Source organism: Rhodnius prolixus, unplaced genomic scaffold, assembly GCF_049639745.1.
Source record: "Rhodnius prolixus isolate KJV_2025 unplaced genomic scaffold, Rpr scaffold_1, whole genome shotgun sequence".
NCBI classification, from domain to species: Eukaryota; Metazoa; Arthropoda; class Insecta; order Hemiptera; family Reduviidae; genus Rhodnius; species Rhodnius prolixus.
Genome location: NW_027411581.1, coordinates 28,738,651 through 28,757,061, shown reverse-complemented (window position 1 = coordinate 28,757,061; position 18,411 = coordinate 28,738,651). Strand labels below are relative to the sequence as shown.

The window sequence follows — 18,411 nt, the reverse complement described above, 5'->3', positions numbered from 1 at the left end:
GTGTTGGCAAACCATTTAATTTTCACTTCCTACTTTTTTAAAGTTTGGTTATAAAACCAAATCAAATTAAAAACTAATGTATTTATTCGAGAGTATAGGTGTTAGACCAGACTTATTTAGCTGGATTAGTTGCAGGGAAGCCACGATCACAAAGATGTGGTTTAGGCCATCGAGAGGTAAAGATACTGCTACGGAGAGGGGGCAAGACAGTGCAGTTTGACTTAAAAAAAAAATCGGATGGCAAGCGTTAAACCCACTAGTCTTTCAAATTAAAAATATTTCTAAACTTTTATTTGGATTGCCAGTCATAAAAATACTATCTAACAAATTCAAATGTTGCTAAAAGTTGAAAGTTGACCGTACTTGGTCAGAGAAAATAGTTGAGCCGTTCATTTGTTTATTGAAGGTGACATGCCAGGGTGCGCTGGAACTCTGGACATTTCGCGATTCTTTCTCAGAATACTATTTTGAAGTCAAGGCAAATCTATCCTTTCAACACGAGATTATCGTTCATATTGATCATTCTCATTAAGAATGAGATAGTACGAGGGTCGTTTGATAAGTCCGTGCAAAAATAAAAACTACTTAATTTTGGGGGGTAAACCTTTTTTATTTTTCAACATAGTCTCCTTTTAGGCTTATACACTTCGTCCAACGCTGCTCTAGTTTGTTAATCCCTTCCGAATAATAGGATTTGTCCAAGTCTGAAAAATAGCTATTCGTTTCTGCAATCACCTCCTCGTTTGAATAAAATCTTTTTCCCGCCAGCCATTTCTTCATATTGGGGAACAAATAGTAGTCCGAGGGAGCCAAGTCTGGAGAATAGGGGGGATGTGAAACGAGTTGGAACCCTATTTCCATTAATTTTGCGACCACAACTGCTGAGGTGTGAGCTGGTGCGTTGTCGTGATGGAAAAGGACTTTTTTGTGGGCCAATCGTGGGCGTTTTTCTTGCAGCTCGGTTTTCAAACGGTCCAATAACGATGAATAATATGCACCTGTAATAGTTTTACCCTTTTCCAGATAGTCGATGAGGATTATTCCTGGCGAATCCCAAAAGACAGTCGCCATAATCTTTCCGGCCGAAGGAACGGTCTTCGCCTTTTTTGGCGCGGATTCCCCCTTGGTAACTAAACATAACCTCGATACGCACCAGTGGTGCTATCTCTCTGACTTTGCACGGACTTTTCAAACGACCCTCGTATATGGCAGGTAGAATTTAGTTGCTTAAAACTAAAGTCAGAACTAATCAGTTCTTTGAGAAAGTTTATAAAGCACCGGTGAAGTTTTGCTTCTTCCCTTACTGACCAATAATGGCAGCAAACTCTTCAATGTAAGTTTTCGAAACATTGTGTATATTATACAGTACAATGTTACTTTATTCTTAATTAAATACTTAATTTCACTGACTTAATTCTATTAAAAAATGATACAGGACTACCTCAATTCTTAAATAAATATAATTCTAAAATTACTCTTGACGAAATTTCCACCCTAGTTTTTAATTATAAAAGCAATAATTAGTTTGCCCGAATATTTATTACTCACTGTATATGGACGGGAGGATTTTATAAAATTACCAAATTTTATGCATTAAAATTTTTGCTTTTGATGCTTTCGTTTGATGAAGTTAATACTGACTGCCATGAGAGTTCAAGTTACATTAACTTTAAACTAAAATCAGACGGCTTTCTAGCTAACCTCTAAGGAAATTTTAAAAAAATTGTCACTTAAGAGAGAAAGTAATTTTAAAAAATAATTTAATTTTTATTTAAATAATGTTCGAGCTCTTATTGAAAGGTATCTTTAAACATCTCCTCGCTTTCCTCTAAAGCAACTTCTTCATCTGACGGTATTACGTTCTGATCTGAAGTAGTAACATCCGAGAAACTTTCCTCTTCTCCCCTACTAATTTCAAATTCTTCGTCGGCAATTTCGAATTCGTCGTCGACCATTTCACATTCTTCGTCGACAATTTCACATTCTTCGTCAGCAATTTCACATTCTTCGTCGGCGTTTTTATGTTCAGGACCAATTTCTTCTACCCTTTTAAATTCAGAAAACGATTCCAAATAGAACGAATCGAACGTTATAGAAAAGCATTTTTCTCCAGTATTCTTTTGGTAATGTAATGAGTTTTCATCTTTTCTTTGATAGTATTTAATCACCGATTCGTAAGCTTCTTTTATTATTTCAAAGGCAGTTATGTTATTGTAATCATCGCCAACTAATCCCATATTTGTTAATCTACTTATATAAACAGAGTGTTCTTCTATTTCAACAGATAATTTATTCCAGTGAGGTATCTGGCGTATCTTAAACGGAATATTTGATGCCTCAAGAAGTCCTGAAAAAAATTATACATTTCGGACCCATTATTTGAACAATATTAAACAAAAATTATAAGCACCTATTAATCTTATACCCTAAGTAATTAAGTATACCATCTTACTTCTGCAAAGAATATAAAATGCTGAAAATGTGGCTAGGTCAGCAGTGCTGGATAAATACCTTTGATTAATCTGTCTTAGGGATACAAGAAATATGCGTGCTACGACGATAAAATCAAAGAAAACAAAATGTATCTGCATAGAATATCAAAGTATAATTTAAAAATCTAAGACTTAAGGATTTTCAAATGTTTATAAATAGCAGTAATATTTAAAAATAAAACTGGAGAGGAATCACATGTTTTTTATATTCCTGACCGTTTCGGATTTTCATCTATCACCAGAGATTGATTAATTAGCTTAATGAAGGGACCCTGAGTTTTCAACTAAGTTTCCGTCTTGATGATTCTGTTTAATCAACTTACAATGATGGAGGAAAATCCGAAACTGGTCATGAATGTAAAAAAACATGCCTGCTTCAATGGATGGAAAAGTACGCAATAATCACTGCGTGCTTTAACTCGTAATAAAAGCTAGTAGTTTATAGGTACTTGTATCTATAGCCCTTTATGAAAGCTGCATGATGGCTCTAAATTATCTTGTCTATTAGGATCACAAAGAGAAACAGGCTCAAGCTACAACTTTGCCGAAGGCCGTTGTTTGTCTAAAAGACTCCTGACGTACGTATATTGTAGGACCTAACAATGTTCCTATTTCTCTTAAATAGGGCCCGGGTCAAATCTTTTACATTCAATTCACCTTCTTACCTTCCCTTTCAAATGCTTTCATCTGGTCTACGAAACTTTCGGCCTATAAAAGATCGACATTCCCCCCCCCCCATACTCTTTCATCGAAGTCCTGGTCTTTGACTAAGAAACACAAAAGTAAAATACATGCAACTGAGATGAGATATCTGAGGAAGATCGAGAAGGAAACTAGAAGGGTCAGGATTTGTAACGTCACAGTAAAAAACAGCTTAGATGTACTAGATGTACATCCAGTAGAAGTAATAGAGAGAATAGGCTACGCTGGTTCCGGCACGTTCTATAGATGGATTCCGTCAGAATAATTAGAATGCATATGAAGAACAAATGGAAGGACGGAGAGGAAGAAGGAGACCGTGAAGTAGGCTGGGAAGAGGGGGTAAAGAAGGCTTGCAGAAATTAAGAATCGTGTGGAACGACGGAAGAGCATTGGCAGAGGACAGAGATGGATGAAGGAGTACAAGAAGATGGCAGTCTGACACCGCTAAGTTGGTAGAAGAGGCGTTCGATTATGGTGATGAGTTTTGTAGGTTGAATTAATCCATGTTAACTTGATTTAATTCAACTTAATAAAATTCTGAGAAAAATATTAATTATTAAAAAACTAGTTAATTTAATCATCGGATTCTCAATATGTATAAAAGTACAAACTTGTGTTAGCTAAATTAAAATGTAGTTCAAACATTTTTTATCTTCCTATTTATTTACTTTATAAGATTATCATATTAGTAAAATATCTAGTGAAAGTAAGTGCCGTAAAAATATTATGGAAATTTTGTGAGGAGTGTCTTGAGGATGACTTACTCATTAGTCCAAGAAGCCTGAAAACTCTGTATTTAACAATTCCACCGAAATCGTAAAACCCATAGTTTAGAATTACTTTTATCATACGTTTAGATCTTATTTGTTTTAGGAAATTAATTTAGTATCAGATGATAATTACATTTATATAATCCTGTTTACATATATTACGAGCTATTACATCAGTATTATTATTGCTGCATTGTTTACTGAGCATTTATTCTACCAAATTTGGCAAGAATATTTTCATATTCTTCAAGATTAATTGTAATCAGTTTTCAAACATTTTGTTTTAGTGAAATTTACTATATTTCAAGCAGAATAAAAAAAAAAGAAGTACAAATTAAAACTGCCCGGTAGGACAATTCTTTAAAAAAACTTCACAATGAAAAACACCCAACTTTGACCATTTTATTTTCTTTGTCTATTCTATTAGTTAGCTAAATTAAAATACAGTTCAAACATTTTTTATCTTCCTATTTATTTACTTTATAAGATAAGTAAAATAAGTATTAGTAAAATATCTAGTGAAAGTAAGTGCCGTAAAAATATTCTTTTTATTTTCTTTATCTTTCAAGATAACATTTCCAAATTTTCTTAAAAATGTGGGGCATATGTAACAACTTTATTTTTTTATTTAATTTATTTAACAAATATTTGATTAATTAAATGTAAGATTGTTATAGTCGAAATCATCAACTAGCTAGCTGGTCATTAACTGGTATTGTTCAAGTTACAGCTGCGGTATTCTTTTTTAATTCAAAAAGTCAGGGAATTAAGTCACTAATAACAATGACACGTAAAGAATGTTTTTGAAAAAAAAATCTCTTTCATACGCGCACGGTATGTATAAGGGTAATGTCGCACACGTCTTGAGATTTGTCTCTATATGTATGTAATAAATGATACCAACAGATATGGCGTATATTCCCGGGATTAATCTTGGAGGAAATCCCTAGGATGGGCAATGCCAGCTTAATTTCGCAACTGTATAGCCTTGGTAATATAGGATAATGTAGGTGGGTAATCTAACATGCAAGGACCTTTAAACCCTGAGTGTAGGGAAGTGGAGGTAAATTACTTTTTTGAATACAAAATGAAAAGAACGGCAAACTCTTTAACAAAAGTCCGAATTGCGAAAAATTTACGATATAAGTAAGGGCAGCTATTGGGTACTTCAGAAACATGGAAGGGAACCAGACAGTTTCAGTGAAGCCAGTATATGAGAAGTTGCTACTTGCCAAAGATGGATCCCAAGTATAAAAACCTGTCAGATAAAATTACATTACTATAGGATGGAATCTGTTCGGCAAAGAGGTTAAGATTATCTGGTCATCATTACTATTTAAAAAATATTAAGACTGTATTTACTGATAAATTCCGTAAATTACTGTATTACTGACAAAATGTCCGTTCACGACATTTCAAATGACAATATAAATCTTCAGTTTCAATAAAAGGACTTAAAGAACCTATTAGTCCATCATATATTATCTTTTAGTGACTTAACGGTAGAAAATTGTAATTATTCTTTCCTGTAAAAATATTAACGCTCTCATTAGTAGGTTACACAATTTTAGTTTGAATTTGTATCCCCCTCCAAAAATACAAAGGTTTCACAACAATTACATCATACTTATTAATAAAATAGCCTACAATCTGCACTTTATTGATTATTGCACATTATTTTCAAATTTTTTAAACTTATATTACCGTAATGTAATACTTTCCATCGAGTACTATTAAACTTTAATCATAACAGCCACAATGTAACCTCCCTTAGTCAGCAGTCAGGTTGTGTAGTGAATGTAGCAGTATTGTAACCTTTGATAAAACACGGTGGTTGTCAAAATTATCTTAACAATACTGGTATCTCATGATGGATGAACATTCGAAAGCGATTAGAATTTTTCAGCACCAGCATGATGTGACGTGTATATTTTTGCAAAAATGTTCACACTTGGTATGTAATTCCATCATTTTTGATAGTAATGAAGACGACTCGTTCATTCTGATTCAGCTTTGAACGGTTCACACGAACAGTTGTAGTTTTACAGCTGCTTCTAGGGTAATAATAAGCCCCTTCCCACCCGGTGGAAAGATAAACTCTAAACTTGATTACAACAAATGCTCATGCTCGACAGCTGTTGAACTGTCAGTACTAGGTTGTCAGTTCATTAGTACGGAGGGTTTGGGTGTTTGGATACTGATTGCATCGCCGACTTATTTATATTTCCGTGTAACTAATTATGAAATTTATGTGAGAAGGAAAAACTTTGTCGGAACAGGAAGAAGCTGAAATTTATTATATATTTAGGCTTTTAAAGAAATTGAAATGTATTGTAACTGATTTTTGCTGAAATTTGATACAATATGGCAGAATTTTTACGTGTCTTTATGTTTATTTTCTGTTCCTGTACAGTGATACTAAACATTGCTGACCCTTAACTGCAGAAATTGTTTCTTTATTGTAATAAAGATAAGAAGGAGTAGTGTTATAAAAACAATTTTTTAATAGAACAGTCATGGAACCTGAACGATCATTTGTTGGGGCATTCAATCATAATTAGTAAGTTTATTAAATAATTATAGATTTGATGTTTGCCATAAGTATTTCAATCCTTTTTTAAATGTATGTTTGCAGTGAAACTCCTATTGAGCGAACTTCATGGTTACCAAGGAGGTATTTGGTAGCGTTGTTATCTTTCTTTGGTTTTGCTAACATCTATGCTATGAGAGTGAATCTAAGTGTTGCAGTTGTTGTAATGAGAGATAATAGAACGCTTACTTTGGCAAATGGTACGAAGATAACACAGGTTGGTAACTCCTGATTGTACTAGATTATTTATTGAGATGAATAAAAGTTAATGTACTAAGCCCCTCAGTTGAAGTTACAGTTGGTAAATTTGTTAAAAAATTAAAATCTTAAATTATTATGTTTTGTGTCAAAAAGATAATTATGGATTTATCGCAATAATTTTGAAACTAAAGGATATTCTCTGTACATCAACATAAGAAGCGTTTTACACCCAAAATATGAGTAATTGGAAAAGTAATGATAAAAAAAAGTCATTCGAACAATTTTTGCTTAATTTATATTTTTTTTTACACATTTTCTCTTGCAGCTAAATAAGTAGGGCTTTCTGGTAACATAATTGTAATACTATGTAAATTAACGTACGATAAGATCACTAAAAATATCTACAATTAACCAAATGACTATGAAAGTGACCTCCCACTTGTATGTTTAGTTCATGAAAGGTCTTAGATTTTTTCTTCATAGATGCCTCTTATAGTGTTTTACAGTTTTATTTTTTTATGAAAGAAAAGTGCCAGATCCGAAATGAGAAAAGCTCCGCCTATGACCTCAGATGTGTGATTTAATTAAATGGCCCTCGTCTGTTAATTGTCTAATTAGTGACCGGAGACAAAATGATATTGTAATCTTTTTACGGATTATATGAAACTAACGTTGCGTTTCACTTTAATAGTGTGAGCACTGGGGTTTTAGATTAAATTAGACAAAGAACGAACTTCTGTTCCAAAAGCTTCACGAAAAGAGTGGAAGGTAGTTTACAATTTCGTGTACTAACTCGTTTTGTGGGTGTGTCAGAGATGAATAGAAGATTAGAATATGGAAAAAGGGTTGTTTGGGAATGATCACTTCTGGCAGCAGAAACAGTTATATCTTGAAGCACCGAGCATTTGTGTTTATAGCAATATTTGAGAGTACTTCGCTACATATACCAGAGGTTTTGACTCTTAGTAAATAAGAATGGAGCATATTTTAATCACGTAAGTGGCATTAGAAAAATAGAGGTTAAATCTAAAAGGAAAAAGTAAGAAAATGAACATCAAAAATGCTTTAAAAATTGGGAACATTCCTCAGCCATTATAGCTCATACAGCTAAAATGATTAGGGCTCTTGTTAAGGATGGATGTTGACAGAATCCCAAAATCAGTGACTTCGACGAGAAAAAGATTAGACTAAATAATTATAAAAATGAGAGAAGAGGAAGACCAAGGAACAAATGGAAGAAAATCGCTGTGGAGATCACTACTGGGAACAATTTCACATAGACTAAAGCGAAACACAGAAAAGAACAGAAAGGTCAGCTCGGTCTTAAGGTGGGAAAGAACTACCAGAGTGATACACGTGATAAAAAAGTAAATTTCACCTAAAGCAAAAGTGGAGAATTTACTATATTAATTTTATTATAATGTTTATATTTATTTTGAATAGCGGTTTGTTTTTCTACCGTTGTTTTGTTTTTCGCCTTTGCGGTTAACATTAGTTTTCAGATTCATTCACACTTTGCCTGGTGTATGTGTATTTTTATACAGGTAGCAAATAAAATAAACAAATTCAGATTGTGTTCAGATTTTTGCTCCTGATTTAAAATTTTTCTATTATATCTTACTTGTTTTTACAGAGCCCAGAATTTGATTGGGGCAACGGTGTTGAAAGTGTAATATTGAGTTCATTTTTTTATGGCTACATCCTCACGCAAGTTATTGGTGGTTGGCTTTCTTGTAAGCATGGAGGAAAAAATCTTTTTGGCATTGGTGTAGGAGTTACAGCAGTTGTAACATTTTTTACACCTTTCCTTGCAAGAACTAGTGTTTACCTGCTAGTTATCGGGAGAGTTATTGAAGGACTGTTTGAGGTATTTATCATGTTCATAGTGTATACATTTATATTTAGCACCAAGCGTTTATTTTAATAATAAGAATTCTCGACTTGATGTGAGTTAAACTTTAGTATTGAAAACTGGACTAATATTTCGATATTCATGTTAGAAAAAAGACTGCTTACAAGATGGAACAATTCAATTAGATAATCTTGACTGCGCTGTATATAAAGCGCAGTATCTATTTGTTTTGTTTTTCGCCTGTAGGTTTACGGCCGGCACTGACAAAAAGCTGAAAAAAAGCAACCTGCCCCCTCTGTGTTTGTACTGTAATATCTTAAATCAGGTACCTAACTTGTTCTTTATCTTCATCTGATGTTACAGTTCAGTAGCAGGATCTAAAAGTCAGCCGTTTCTGTTTATTGCCTGCCTTTGTTCGCCAACTCTTTATACTTGCCCGGCAGGGATCATATTCCACATCTTTCCAGCCTTTCTAAACGTGAACGAACCCTCTAGCTCTCTCCGATATCCTGTAAATCACTTTTCTGAGCAGTCTGTCAGGGGATATCCGCTCCATGACCCAGCTAACGCAATCTTACTTTCTTCAAATGAAAGACTAGTTCGGGTTCCCGAATAGTCTCTTGAATTCTGGAGTGAAGCAAAGTTTTTCTTTACATTCTAAATACTACCATAGATTTTTCTTAACACCTTCCTTTCGTAGATCTTTTCATTTTATCAGGACATAACCCAGTTTCGCTAGCTACAGGACCAGTGGTCCAGTACTACCGCCTTGTAGACGAATTTTCTAGCGACAAATTCTTAAAGCGGATGATCTTTAAATCATAAACACATCGATTGTTCTAGTAGTTATTGGACCTCGCTAAAGTCGCTGTTTCCCGACACTAAAGTAACTGATCTAGTGGATCTATCAGGTCTAAATTCTCATTGATAAATTCTTAGAACAGTTTCGGCCTTTAGGATCAATTTTTTTATAAATAGCAAAGGAAAGTTTTTTTTTTTTCCTGTAGAAAGATCTATGGTCTAATATCACATTTCAGTTTGTTTCCCTACTTATGCAGTGGTCACAAAGTTGCTTTACTCCAGTTTTTCTCCGACATCATAGATTAGCTGCTGCTGTAAATTATGATTAGCTTGTACACATGTTCAACATCTGGTTGCCTCCATACTTCTGCACGAATCCCATTAACCTCGGGATCTTAATAATTTTACAATGGAGCAATTATCTCCTATAAATCTTTTTTTCTCTGGCGGACTTCTTTATCCTGCTGGCATCCCACGGTCGGCTCTGTTGAATTCTGACTTCGTTCTTCCTTCATGGAAAACATTTTCTGGAAATGCCTAACCATGTTTTAATGTTCTGGCTATTGTCCAACAAGTTTCCATATCTATCTTGTCAAAAATATTCCCTCTGTTTAATATCCATTTTTATTCCTCCTATTTTTTTATAAAACATTCGAAACCAGTGAACTCTTTCTTTTACTATTCTTTTAAGATTAATTTTTCAAGACTTCTCATCCTTCCTCAATATTCTTATTTACCGGCTTCGACTGCAGCTTCTCCTCTATTTTTCTTATTAAAGAAGTACTTATGTCCATATTTATATTTTATGATTATTTTAGGGAGTAACGTTCCCAGCAATGCATGGGGTTTGGTCAAAATGGTCTCCTCCCGAAGAGAGAAGTCGTTTGGTTGCTATTTCTTACTCTGGTTGTTATTTTGGTACAGTAGCTGCTTTACCTCTTTGCGGTGCATTAGCCGAAAGACTAGGATGGCCTTCCATTTTCTATGTTTTTGGTAAGATTTTACAATATTAATTTAATTTTCTTGTTTTTTATTTTTTTCATTTGTAGTATTTGTAGTTTGTTAATTTAATCTTACTATAAAGAGAGAATATTGCGACTATTAAATTTTCACGTTTTATGGTTTCCTAAAAAGAAAAATATTTTTTTCTTTAGTAGGATGAAGCATAGCTTTAGAAGTTATAACAAAACTGATATTTTGGTTTGCGAAATATAAACATACTAATTGGTTTATGTACAATTTCATAGAGTTAAATATTAAATACATACTCCATTTTGAACTGATTCTTTGGATTCTGAAATTAGATGGAAAAAAAATTGTTTATATTAAAGTAAATGTACACCTTGCCATGGTTTTATCTGAATCAGCATCATAATTTTTTTAGAATAAGATTAAGGACGCAGTAGGGTGGAATTGCTGAGCTGAGGTTTCACATTGAGTGACTGCATGACATCATTGACTTATGAATCTTAAAAACCTGGTTAGATTAATGATCCTAGCACCATCTTTTCTTCTTAAATCAACCACTATTAGACTGTCAAATATAAAAAAGCAGTAGGGAATGTAGGAAATTAACAAGTATATTTAAAAATAATTAGGTTCTTTCTTTTCAAAAACCATCTCCTTCATACTCGGGCAAGCCGGGTAGTACACTATTTAGAAATGATGAAACTGAGTGCTCTTAATAGATATTCTTTTTCTTATTACTTCTTTTGTCATGTAAATTTTCTTTTTCAACTTTAGAATAATGTCCTAATAGAAACAGATTTCAACAGAAATCGATATTTTCGAAAATGGCTCCTAAGATTCTCTTAAAATTTTTGTCAACAATTATTTATATGAAATCACTTTTCATTGCAATCCTACCGTTAAGTGTGGTTATATTTATGTGTCAAGTTAGGGCAACTCACTTTGTTTATTTACGAGACAGAAAATTGGGCTTTTTATGGTTATAATATTTTTACTGGAACTTAATTTTTTTGTTTTTATTGGCTCCATTTTGTCTAAAAAAGTGTTTTTTGTTTCTTATCAAAATTCAATAACTTAGGGTCGTTTGGTTGCATATGGACTGCATTGTGGATGATAATGATAAGTGAATCACCTAGCACAGACAAACACATTTCTGCCAGTGAAAAAGAATATGTAGAAGATTCTTTAGGTTCTAGTGTCAAAGTGGTCAGTGTTAGTAAACTTAAATTTTGCTTTTGCTTTAATATTTAATTCGTAACTACTAATTGTGTTTCTTTATTGTTTTAGAAATTTAACGTTCCTTGGAAGGAAATATTGCTGTCTCCCCCAGTATGGGCAATCGTCGTGGCTCATTTTTCAGAAAATTGGGGGTTTTACACCCTTCTAACTGAACTTCCCTCCTACATGGACGGTATGTTTATTTTGTATATATGTGCAAGTCTTAGTAGTTTTAGAGTCTGATTGTAGTTTCTATAAACAATAATTACAACTTTAGACTGCATTTTAGTATATTGAAAGTAAATAACTTTCAGTGGTCTGTTTTTATCTGATTGGTAAACGTCGGTCGTCTACTCTTAGTTAATTTACTGAACTAATAATACACTGCTCCACAAAAAAAGTGGCGCACTTTAAAAATGCGTTAATTTTTTTCTCTGTAACTTTTTTGTTCTACATTTTATTTTAGTTAGCAAATATAAGAAGTATAAAGTTACGGGAGGGCTAAAATAAAATAAAAAATGATCTAAAAGAAATAAAAACCTTTAATTTAACAAAAAAGTACTTCTCGGCAAAAAATGAATTTGAAAAAAAAAGTATTTCTTCCGATTAAAAAAGGAGAAAAAGAATTTTAGTAACGTATTGCTCGCATTATTGCATCTGATCTACTCGGCATACTCCTTATTAAATTTCTCACGAAATCTTGTGTTAATTCCTCCCATATCTCCACCAAAGCACCACGCAACTCTTCTAAGCTCCTGGGAGGATTTCTCCATCTTAATCGCCTACCCAGCTCATCCCAAAGATGTTCAATTGGATTTAAATCCGGGCTGCGTGCTGGTCATCTCAGAATACGAATGCAGTATCGTGGAGATATTGAACAACACAGGCGGCAGTGTGTGATCGGGCATTATCTTGCATAAAAATAAAATTCTCCCCAATAAATGGTGCATAGGGTATCACATATTGCTGCAAAATTTCCCTCACATACAAATCTGCATTCAAGATTGCCCTGTTGAACACGTGGAGCTCAGTTTAAGCCCCCATAGAAATCCCAGCCCACACCATCACAGAACCACCTCCGAATGGTAGTCTACCAGAAATATTGCACGGAGCGTAGCGCTCCCCAGGCCTTCGGTAAACTCGTCGCCTCCCATCAGGTGCGTAGAGAGCAAAACGGGACTCGTCTGAAAAGGGAACGTTTCTACAATCGTTCTCAGACAGTTGCGGTGTTCCCTAGCGAACTCTAGACGGGCTCTCCGATGGTCTACGGTGAGCAGTGGTCCTGTGGCTTGCTTCCTAGGGCGTAAATTCATTTCAGCGAGCCTTCTTCGTACAGTTTCGGCACTGACTGAAACTCCACGAACAGTAAGCAGTGTTTGAGCAGTTTCAGAAAGAGTTGATGTACGATTTCTCAGAGTGTGAATTCTAATAAATCGGTCATCAAGTGCTTCTGTGGCTCTTGGTCGACCCGAACCTTGTCTGCGAGTGCAGAGGCCTGTCTCCTGGTAACGATGGATGGCTCTACGGACGGTGGTCTCAGGCAACCCTAACGTTCGTGCTGCGTACCGCTGACTCCGTCCATCCTCAACTATTGCAATAATACTGGCCACTTGCTCTGCAGTAATCGCCATTTTCTGAGAATTTGCAATGCTTTCAGCTTGAAAAAAGTCGAAACGCGACTGTAGAGGTCAATAAATTTATTTACTGTTGAGGTAAAGTTCATGTTGTTGTTTACACAAAAAGTCCGAAGGGGATTAAACGAGGAATTGCTTCTCTATTTACAAGAAACTTTGGGCCTTGATTCGATTAATTGTTCCCTGACAGTTTATGAAAATAATTAAAACTAATCATCTTTCCCCAAAATGTGATAAAACAAAAAATAAACGCTTTTTTCAAAGTGCGCCACTTTTTTTGTGGAACAGTTTATTTTAAAATACGTATTTTTCGTCAAACAATTTATTTTTATTTATATATTATTTTTTAAACTTATTAAACTTTTTATTTTTATATGTAAATAGATTTTCAGTTACTCATTTCTTTTTTCATATAATTATCTTGTGTTTACTATTAATACTTGCCCAACCCCAGACCTCCTTATTACTTCCCTTCGATTAAAAAATAAATTCAAACGATCAATAAATGTATGTACAATGCCAAAAATCACACTTAACTGCAAACTGCATAAAAACACATTCTACACCACTGTACAACTTTTCATAAACCAAGTAACCTTGCTTCCTTAATTACAATGAAATAGACCTTTTTTTAAAACACAAACGCCGGTATAGATTTAACCATTATTATTCTCCTAATCACCTTGCTAGGTTAGGAATACACAATGCTCATGTGATTTGGATGATTCAAACTACTACCTTATCCTAATTTGCGCTAATTTTGTTTTTTAAAGTTGAGATCTGCTTTGGAAAGGTATAACATTGCCTCAAAGGGCCCACTACCTTACAGACGCTAAGACGCTACTAACGCATTAAACTAACTTTTTGAAGTTACATTCTGAAATGTACAAATTTATAAAAACAAATTGTAGACCCCTAACCATTACAACAATAGACAATATTAACAACATCAAAACAAAACGTCTTATCAGCAATAATTTAATGTTTAGCTTACGCTAAACATTGCCCGTTACACAGCTATTTATATCATTTCAACATCACACTGCTAACCTGATTAACGTAATGAGAATTGGAGGCCTAATGATTGGGTTGTTTTCCAAGTTCATCGGTGAAAAGTTTCTTCGAACATCTTTCGTAACGTTTTGGTGAAAAAAAAAGAAGAAGAGTAATCTTAATGCAATAAGATTTAATTTTGAATATTTTATTAGTTGAATTTAAAATAAATATTTCTTATAATTTTGTAATCTCACATTCTTAACTTAAAAGTAAAACAAATTAAAAAAAAAATTCACCTAACATATTAATTTTAATTTTATATCCTAAATAAGGTGTTATTATCTTATATTTTTATCTTCTCTTGTTTTAGATGTTTTTGGTTACAATTTTCTAAGGGCTGGTTTACTGGCGGCGCTTCCTTACTTAGCAATGGGAATAGTTGTCCAAACAAGCGGCTTCTTGGCAGATTGGTTTAGAAGTAGTGGCCATCTAAGCACCATGCAGGTGCAGTATGTTACATTTGTGATAACATATTTATTTTGAAATCATACCATGGCTTAGAAACAAGTGGTTTTTAGGTTAGAAAATTGTTTACATGCTCTGGTTTCCTTACAAGGGCCATATTTTTAATAGCTGCCGCTCATTCAACAACTCCTTTTGCCATTGTAACTTGCCTTACTGTAGCCGTTGGCTTTGGAGGATCCGCATTTGCTGGGTTCAGGTATGAGTTTGCCAATTAATGTAACGCAGATCTAAATCAAATTTTTATTTTGTCAAAAATTTTAATTTCTTAATTAATTATTTTTTAAATTTTTCAGTGTAAATCCTTTGGATATCGCCCCTCAGTATGCAAGTATTCTTATGGGGTTTTCAAATACAGTGGCTACTCTGCCTGGAATTTTGAGCCCAATGTTAACTGGATATATAGTGAAAAACAGGGTAGGAACATTTTTATTGTTATTTGTCCTTTATTTTGTAAAGGTTAACATTTTGCAGAGAATAATAAATTACTTAACTTTAATTGTTAACAGCTTGCTAGTAAAGCAACCTTAGGTTTCATCAATGATAAAAAACAGACTTAGTCTTCATGACAAAAAAAGCTTAACAATTGTATGTCTGCGTAGGTTACAGCTATATCGTTATTTTTTGTTCACAGCATTTTATATTTTTAACCGCTTCTTTCAGTTTTACTCGACCACCTGGTGGAATGAATTTACGATCTGCAGCAATATATTTTGAAATAATGCGCATACATGTATTAATAAAATACGTTTTTCCCTTTGATTTTTCTAACTCGATAAGTCGAGTTTTTATGGAGCCAGAGTGTCTTTGCCAAAAAACAACAATAAAAAATATATTAAATTCTTTATTTATCTATGTTTAAAGATTATTGTTTTATTTATTTGTAGACTCCTGAGGAATGGCACACAATACTTTATTTTGCTGCGGCCATTTATTGCTTTGGCTCAATTATTTATGCAGCACTTGCTTCTGGTAAAATTCAGTCATGGGCACTTGTTGGTCAAGAACAAGTTTTTCTTTCAGAAAATGAACAGTCGCAGACATCAACTGAAGACATTCCCATTCCTGCACCACGATACCAAGCTGTTCACTAAGGTTTACTTTAATGAATGCACAGAATAGTGATTATCCAACGTTATACAGTAAATTACACAATTTAAGATTCAGTTTAGGTTTTTTGCTCTTCATAAATATTTTCAAATATCGAAGGTTGAGGTTTAAATTAAAAAAAAAAAAAAAAAATGGTTATTTCAGCTTCAAAAGTGCACAAATGGCGAAGTATTGTGTCTTACTGAAATAACGTTCCAGTAGAGTTTAGAGGTCAATATTTCAAGAATGAAGAATGACTTTTTATTTATTTATCTGCTATAAGATAATGAGAAAGGTATTGTACTTAGTTGTGGATTAATTTTGATTAAAAGTTTTATGAATACATTAATATTCTTAAATGTACCTCAACTTTTCGACTTGGTGCTTTCTTCTTCCTGCATTTTTTTTTAATCGTGTTTTACTTTGTCCATTTTTTGTTTAGTCTGTGATAACGCTTCTCAAATAATAAGATTCTCCCCTAACGTTCTTCTTGTGTTCAATTAGAGCATCTAAAATTGTACCAATTGACTTCCTTCCTTAATTGGATATTAGACAAATTTAAGTTTTTGTCTTTGTTGTTTTCTTAATGCAATAATCTTCGTACAACTTTTCTTATTATCTTCTGCAGTTGTTCTTCAAAATCTTATTGGAATGGTTGGTAGAAGAGTAAACAATCATCTATACGAATTCTGTGGGGCTTGAATTATGTTTAGATGTACCTAAAGGTCCGACGTAATTATTCTTCTACAATCACAGATCCATATGTGATACACTTCTTGAGATTGTATCAGACTGAATCCCCTGCGTTAGCTGGTTTGTCTGTCAGCATTGTGCACGCTATCATTCCATTTTTCTTCACTTCCTAATACGCCTTCTTGTTCATGATATATCTATTCATCACTTCAATGATAAAAACAATCAAACTCATGTACATTCAACTGGGATACTTTTTATTCCGTCCAGATTTTCAGTATTATTTATTTTTTTTAATTTTTTGTATTTAAGGTGCGACAATATCTGAGGTTATTGGCCCCTGCAGCTTTTTTCAGTGCACTGCCGGATCCCGGATAGTGTTCTGTCGTTACAGATAACCCTGTCCATCACCGGACAGTGAGCTGTAAGAAGCTCTTAGAAAAAGAAAATCTATGGATTGAACCCATGATCTAAGCGTTGGAATCCATTATATTTTATTATTGTTATTATTATTATAGAGAATTGTTTTCGTTTGCGCACCAAAACTCCCTCCTACCTAGAGGTCATCTTTTGACGATCATTTACGATTCCTAGTTTGCATATCTTGGAATTGATCTTTGTTACACTTTGCTTCGTTAATTCTTTCATATAAGGGTCATTCCATGTCAAATCAACGCGGGGTCTGAACCTCACCATCTCGGATTTTCTTGAATTGTACTATTGGTATAGACTTGGAAAAGTATGAAATTTTACTATGTCAACTGGTTTATGAGGTACAGGGCTGTAAAGTTGCCAAAAATGGGCTGAAAAAAGGGAACCCCGTGTTTTTGAATTACTGTAGAAGCTTTCCTAATTGAGCTACAGACTTGGGATTGGGGTCATTTTATAGCATATATAATGCCCTTTCCTGTGATATGCGACACCATATGGGTTAGGATAAATAAAGTTTGTTAAATTTAAATTTTTAATTTTTTAAAAAGTACATATTTTAAAATTTTAAAATTAATTCAATGAATAGCTAGTAGTGTTATGAATCACTAGGCAAAATATTAATTTGGGACGACAATGGCTTCATTGATAAAAAAATTTAAGACATATATAGAAGTAATTATCATGTTTAAGTTACATATTGGGTAACGCTAAGTATCTTTTTTAAAAAAGATTGTTTAAAGTTTACAAGAACATAATAAATTCAGAAATGCGAACATGCATACAGTAGATAAATAATTATTTAAAGGTAAGATGCAATAATACCTTCACAGAATATGTCTGGTCTAATTGCTGAGCTCTCGGGAACTGACTAGCACGGTGTAAAAGAAACGCACTTGAATTTGGTACTCTGGGAACTGTGTCATCTTGCTGGGTGACCTCTTTATATTATTACTGAGATGCTGTCTACTACGTAGGTCAGACGTCAGCGGATTATGTGCCTATAACTCCTCTATTCCTAAACGGGGATGCAGGAGAACCTCCTGATAGTACGCTGGATGCGGCTTTCAGTCAGTCCTTGAAGAATTAGCTTTACCATGATTTAGATGATGTGGCTCTGCCACAAGGAGTCTCCATGGGCTGATTATCACGTGTAGAAGGAGCTGTCCATAATTGGTGTGGTATAGTTGTTCGACAATTTGGCTAGTTCTATCGTTTTGAGTTTAATTGTGAAGGGTGCTTTCTGTATCGAATCTCACTTTATCTCGCAAGTTCCTGAGGACGGTAGGATGTCCGCTTGATTGCGTCCAGGGGAGTAACTCTTGATTTTTGTAAAAAATTCGGTGGCTCTGGGCTGGTCTGATGAGGAAGATTCCGTGGAGTGTCCTTTAATTAGTGGCGTCGTTCTGTAGAATTTGAAGTAGTTCTTTTGTCAGGAAGATAGCTAGGTATT

The 18,411-nt window shown here is 33.9% G+C and overlaps 2 protein-coding genes across 8 annotated transcripts; one reads left to right on the top strand and one right to left on the bottom strand.

The window, feature by feature from the left end:
- Positions 1-1,743: 1,743 nt before the first annotated feature.
- Positions 1,744-4,230, bottom strand: LOC141458488 (uncharacterized). Of its 4 annotated transcripts, none has more exons than XM_074136556.1 (2): positions 4,098-4,230; positions 1,744-2,347 (listed from the first exon to the last, which is right to left on the bottom strand). In XM_074136556.1, the coding sequence occupies exon 2, from the start codon at positions 2,235-2,237 to the stop codon at positions 1,791-1,793; it is 447 nt and encodes a 148-aa protein (XP_073992657.1). In that variant the 5' UTR covers positions 2,238-2,347; positions 4,098-4,230; the 3' UTR covers positions 1,744-1,790. The 4 variants fall into 4 exon arrangements, with proteins under 4 accessions (XP_073992657.1, XP_073992636.1, XP_073992647.1 ...); XM_074136535.1 differs by lacking the exon at positions 4,098-4,230 and adding an exon at positions 3,959-4,096; XM_074136546.1 differs by lacking the exon at positions 4,098-4,230 and adding an exon at positions 2,512-2,655.
- A 1,529-nt stretch (positions 4,231-5,759) lies between these two features.
- Positions 5,760-17,006, top strand: LOC141458472 (vesicular glutamate transporter 3-like). Of its 4 annotated transcripts, none has more exons than XM_074136504.1 (11): positions 5,760-5,918; positions 6,378-6,524; positions 6,600-6,771; positions 8,389-8,622; positions 10,227-10,401; positions 11,456-11,589; positions 11,665-11,788; positions 14,596-14,729; positions 14,804-14,946; positions 15,044-15,164; positions 15,411-15,604. In XM_074136504.1, exons 2-11 carry the CDS (start codon positions 6,481-6,483, stop codon positions 15,462-15,464), a joined length of 1,335 nt encoding a protein of 444 aa, XP_073992605.1. In that variant the 5' UTR covers positions 5,760-5,918; positions 6,378-6,480; the 3' UTR covers positions 15,465-15,604. The 4 variants fall into 4 exon arrangements, with proteins under 4 accessions (XP_073992605.1, XP_073992577.1, XP_073992597.1 ...); XM_074136476.1 differs by lacking the exon at positions 15,411-15,604 and adding an exon at positions 15,635-17,006 and having other exon boundaries at positions 5,771-5,918; XM_074136496.1 differs by lacking the exon at positions 15,411-15,604 and adding an exon at positions 15,635-17,006 and having other exon boundaries at positions 5,772-5,918; positions 11,456-11,583.
- Positions 17,007-18,411: the final 1,405 nt, after the last annotated feature.

Bases quoted from the DNA above. Each gene is read 5' to 3' on its own strand.
- LOC141458488 (XM_074136524.1), bottom strand. From the start codon at position 2,591: ATGCAGATACATTTTGTTTTCTTTGATTTTATCGTCGTAGCACGCATA. The intron at 2,348-2,452 runs GTAAGATGGTAT...AATTTTTTTCAG, and splicing joins ATTTTATATTCTTTGCAGAA to GACTTCTTGAGGCATCAAAT.
- LOC141458472 (XM_074136476.1), top strand. From the start codon at position 6,481: ATGGAACCTGAACGATCATTTGTTGGGGCATTCAATCATAATTA. The intron at 6,772-8,388 runs GTTGGTAACTCC...TTGTTTTTACAG, and splicing joins ATGGTACGAAGATAACACAG to AGCCCAGAATTTGATTGGGG. The intron at 11,789-14,595 runs GTATGTTTATTT...CTCTTGTTTTAG, and splicing joins ACTTCCCTCCTACATGGACG to ATGTTTTTGGTTACAATTTT.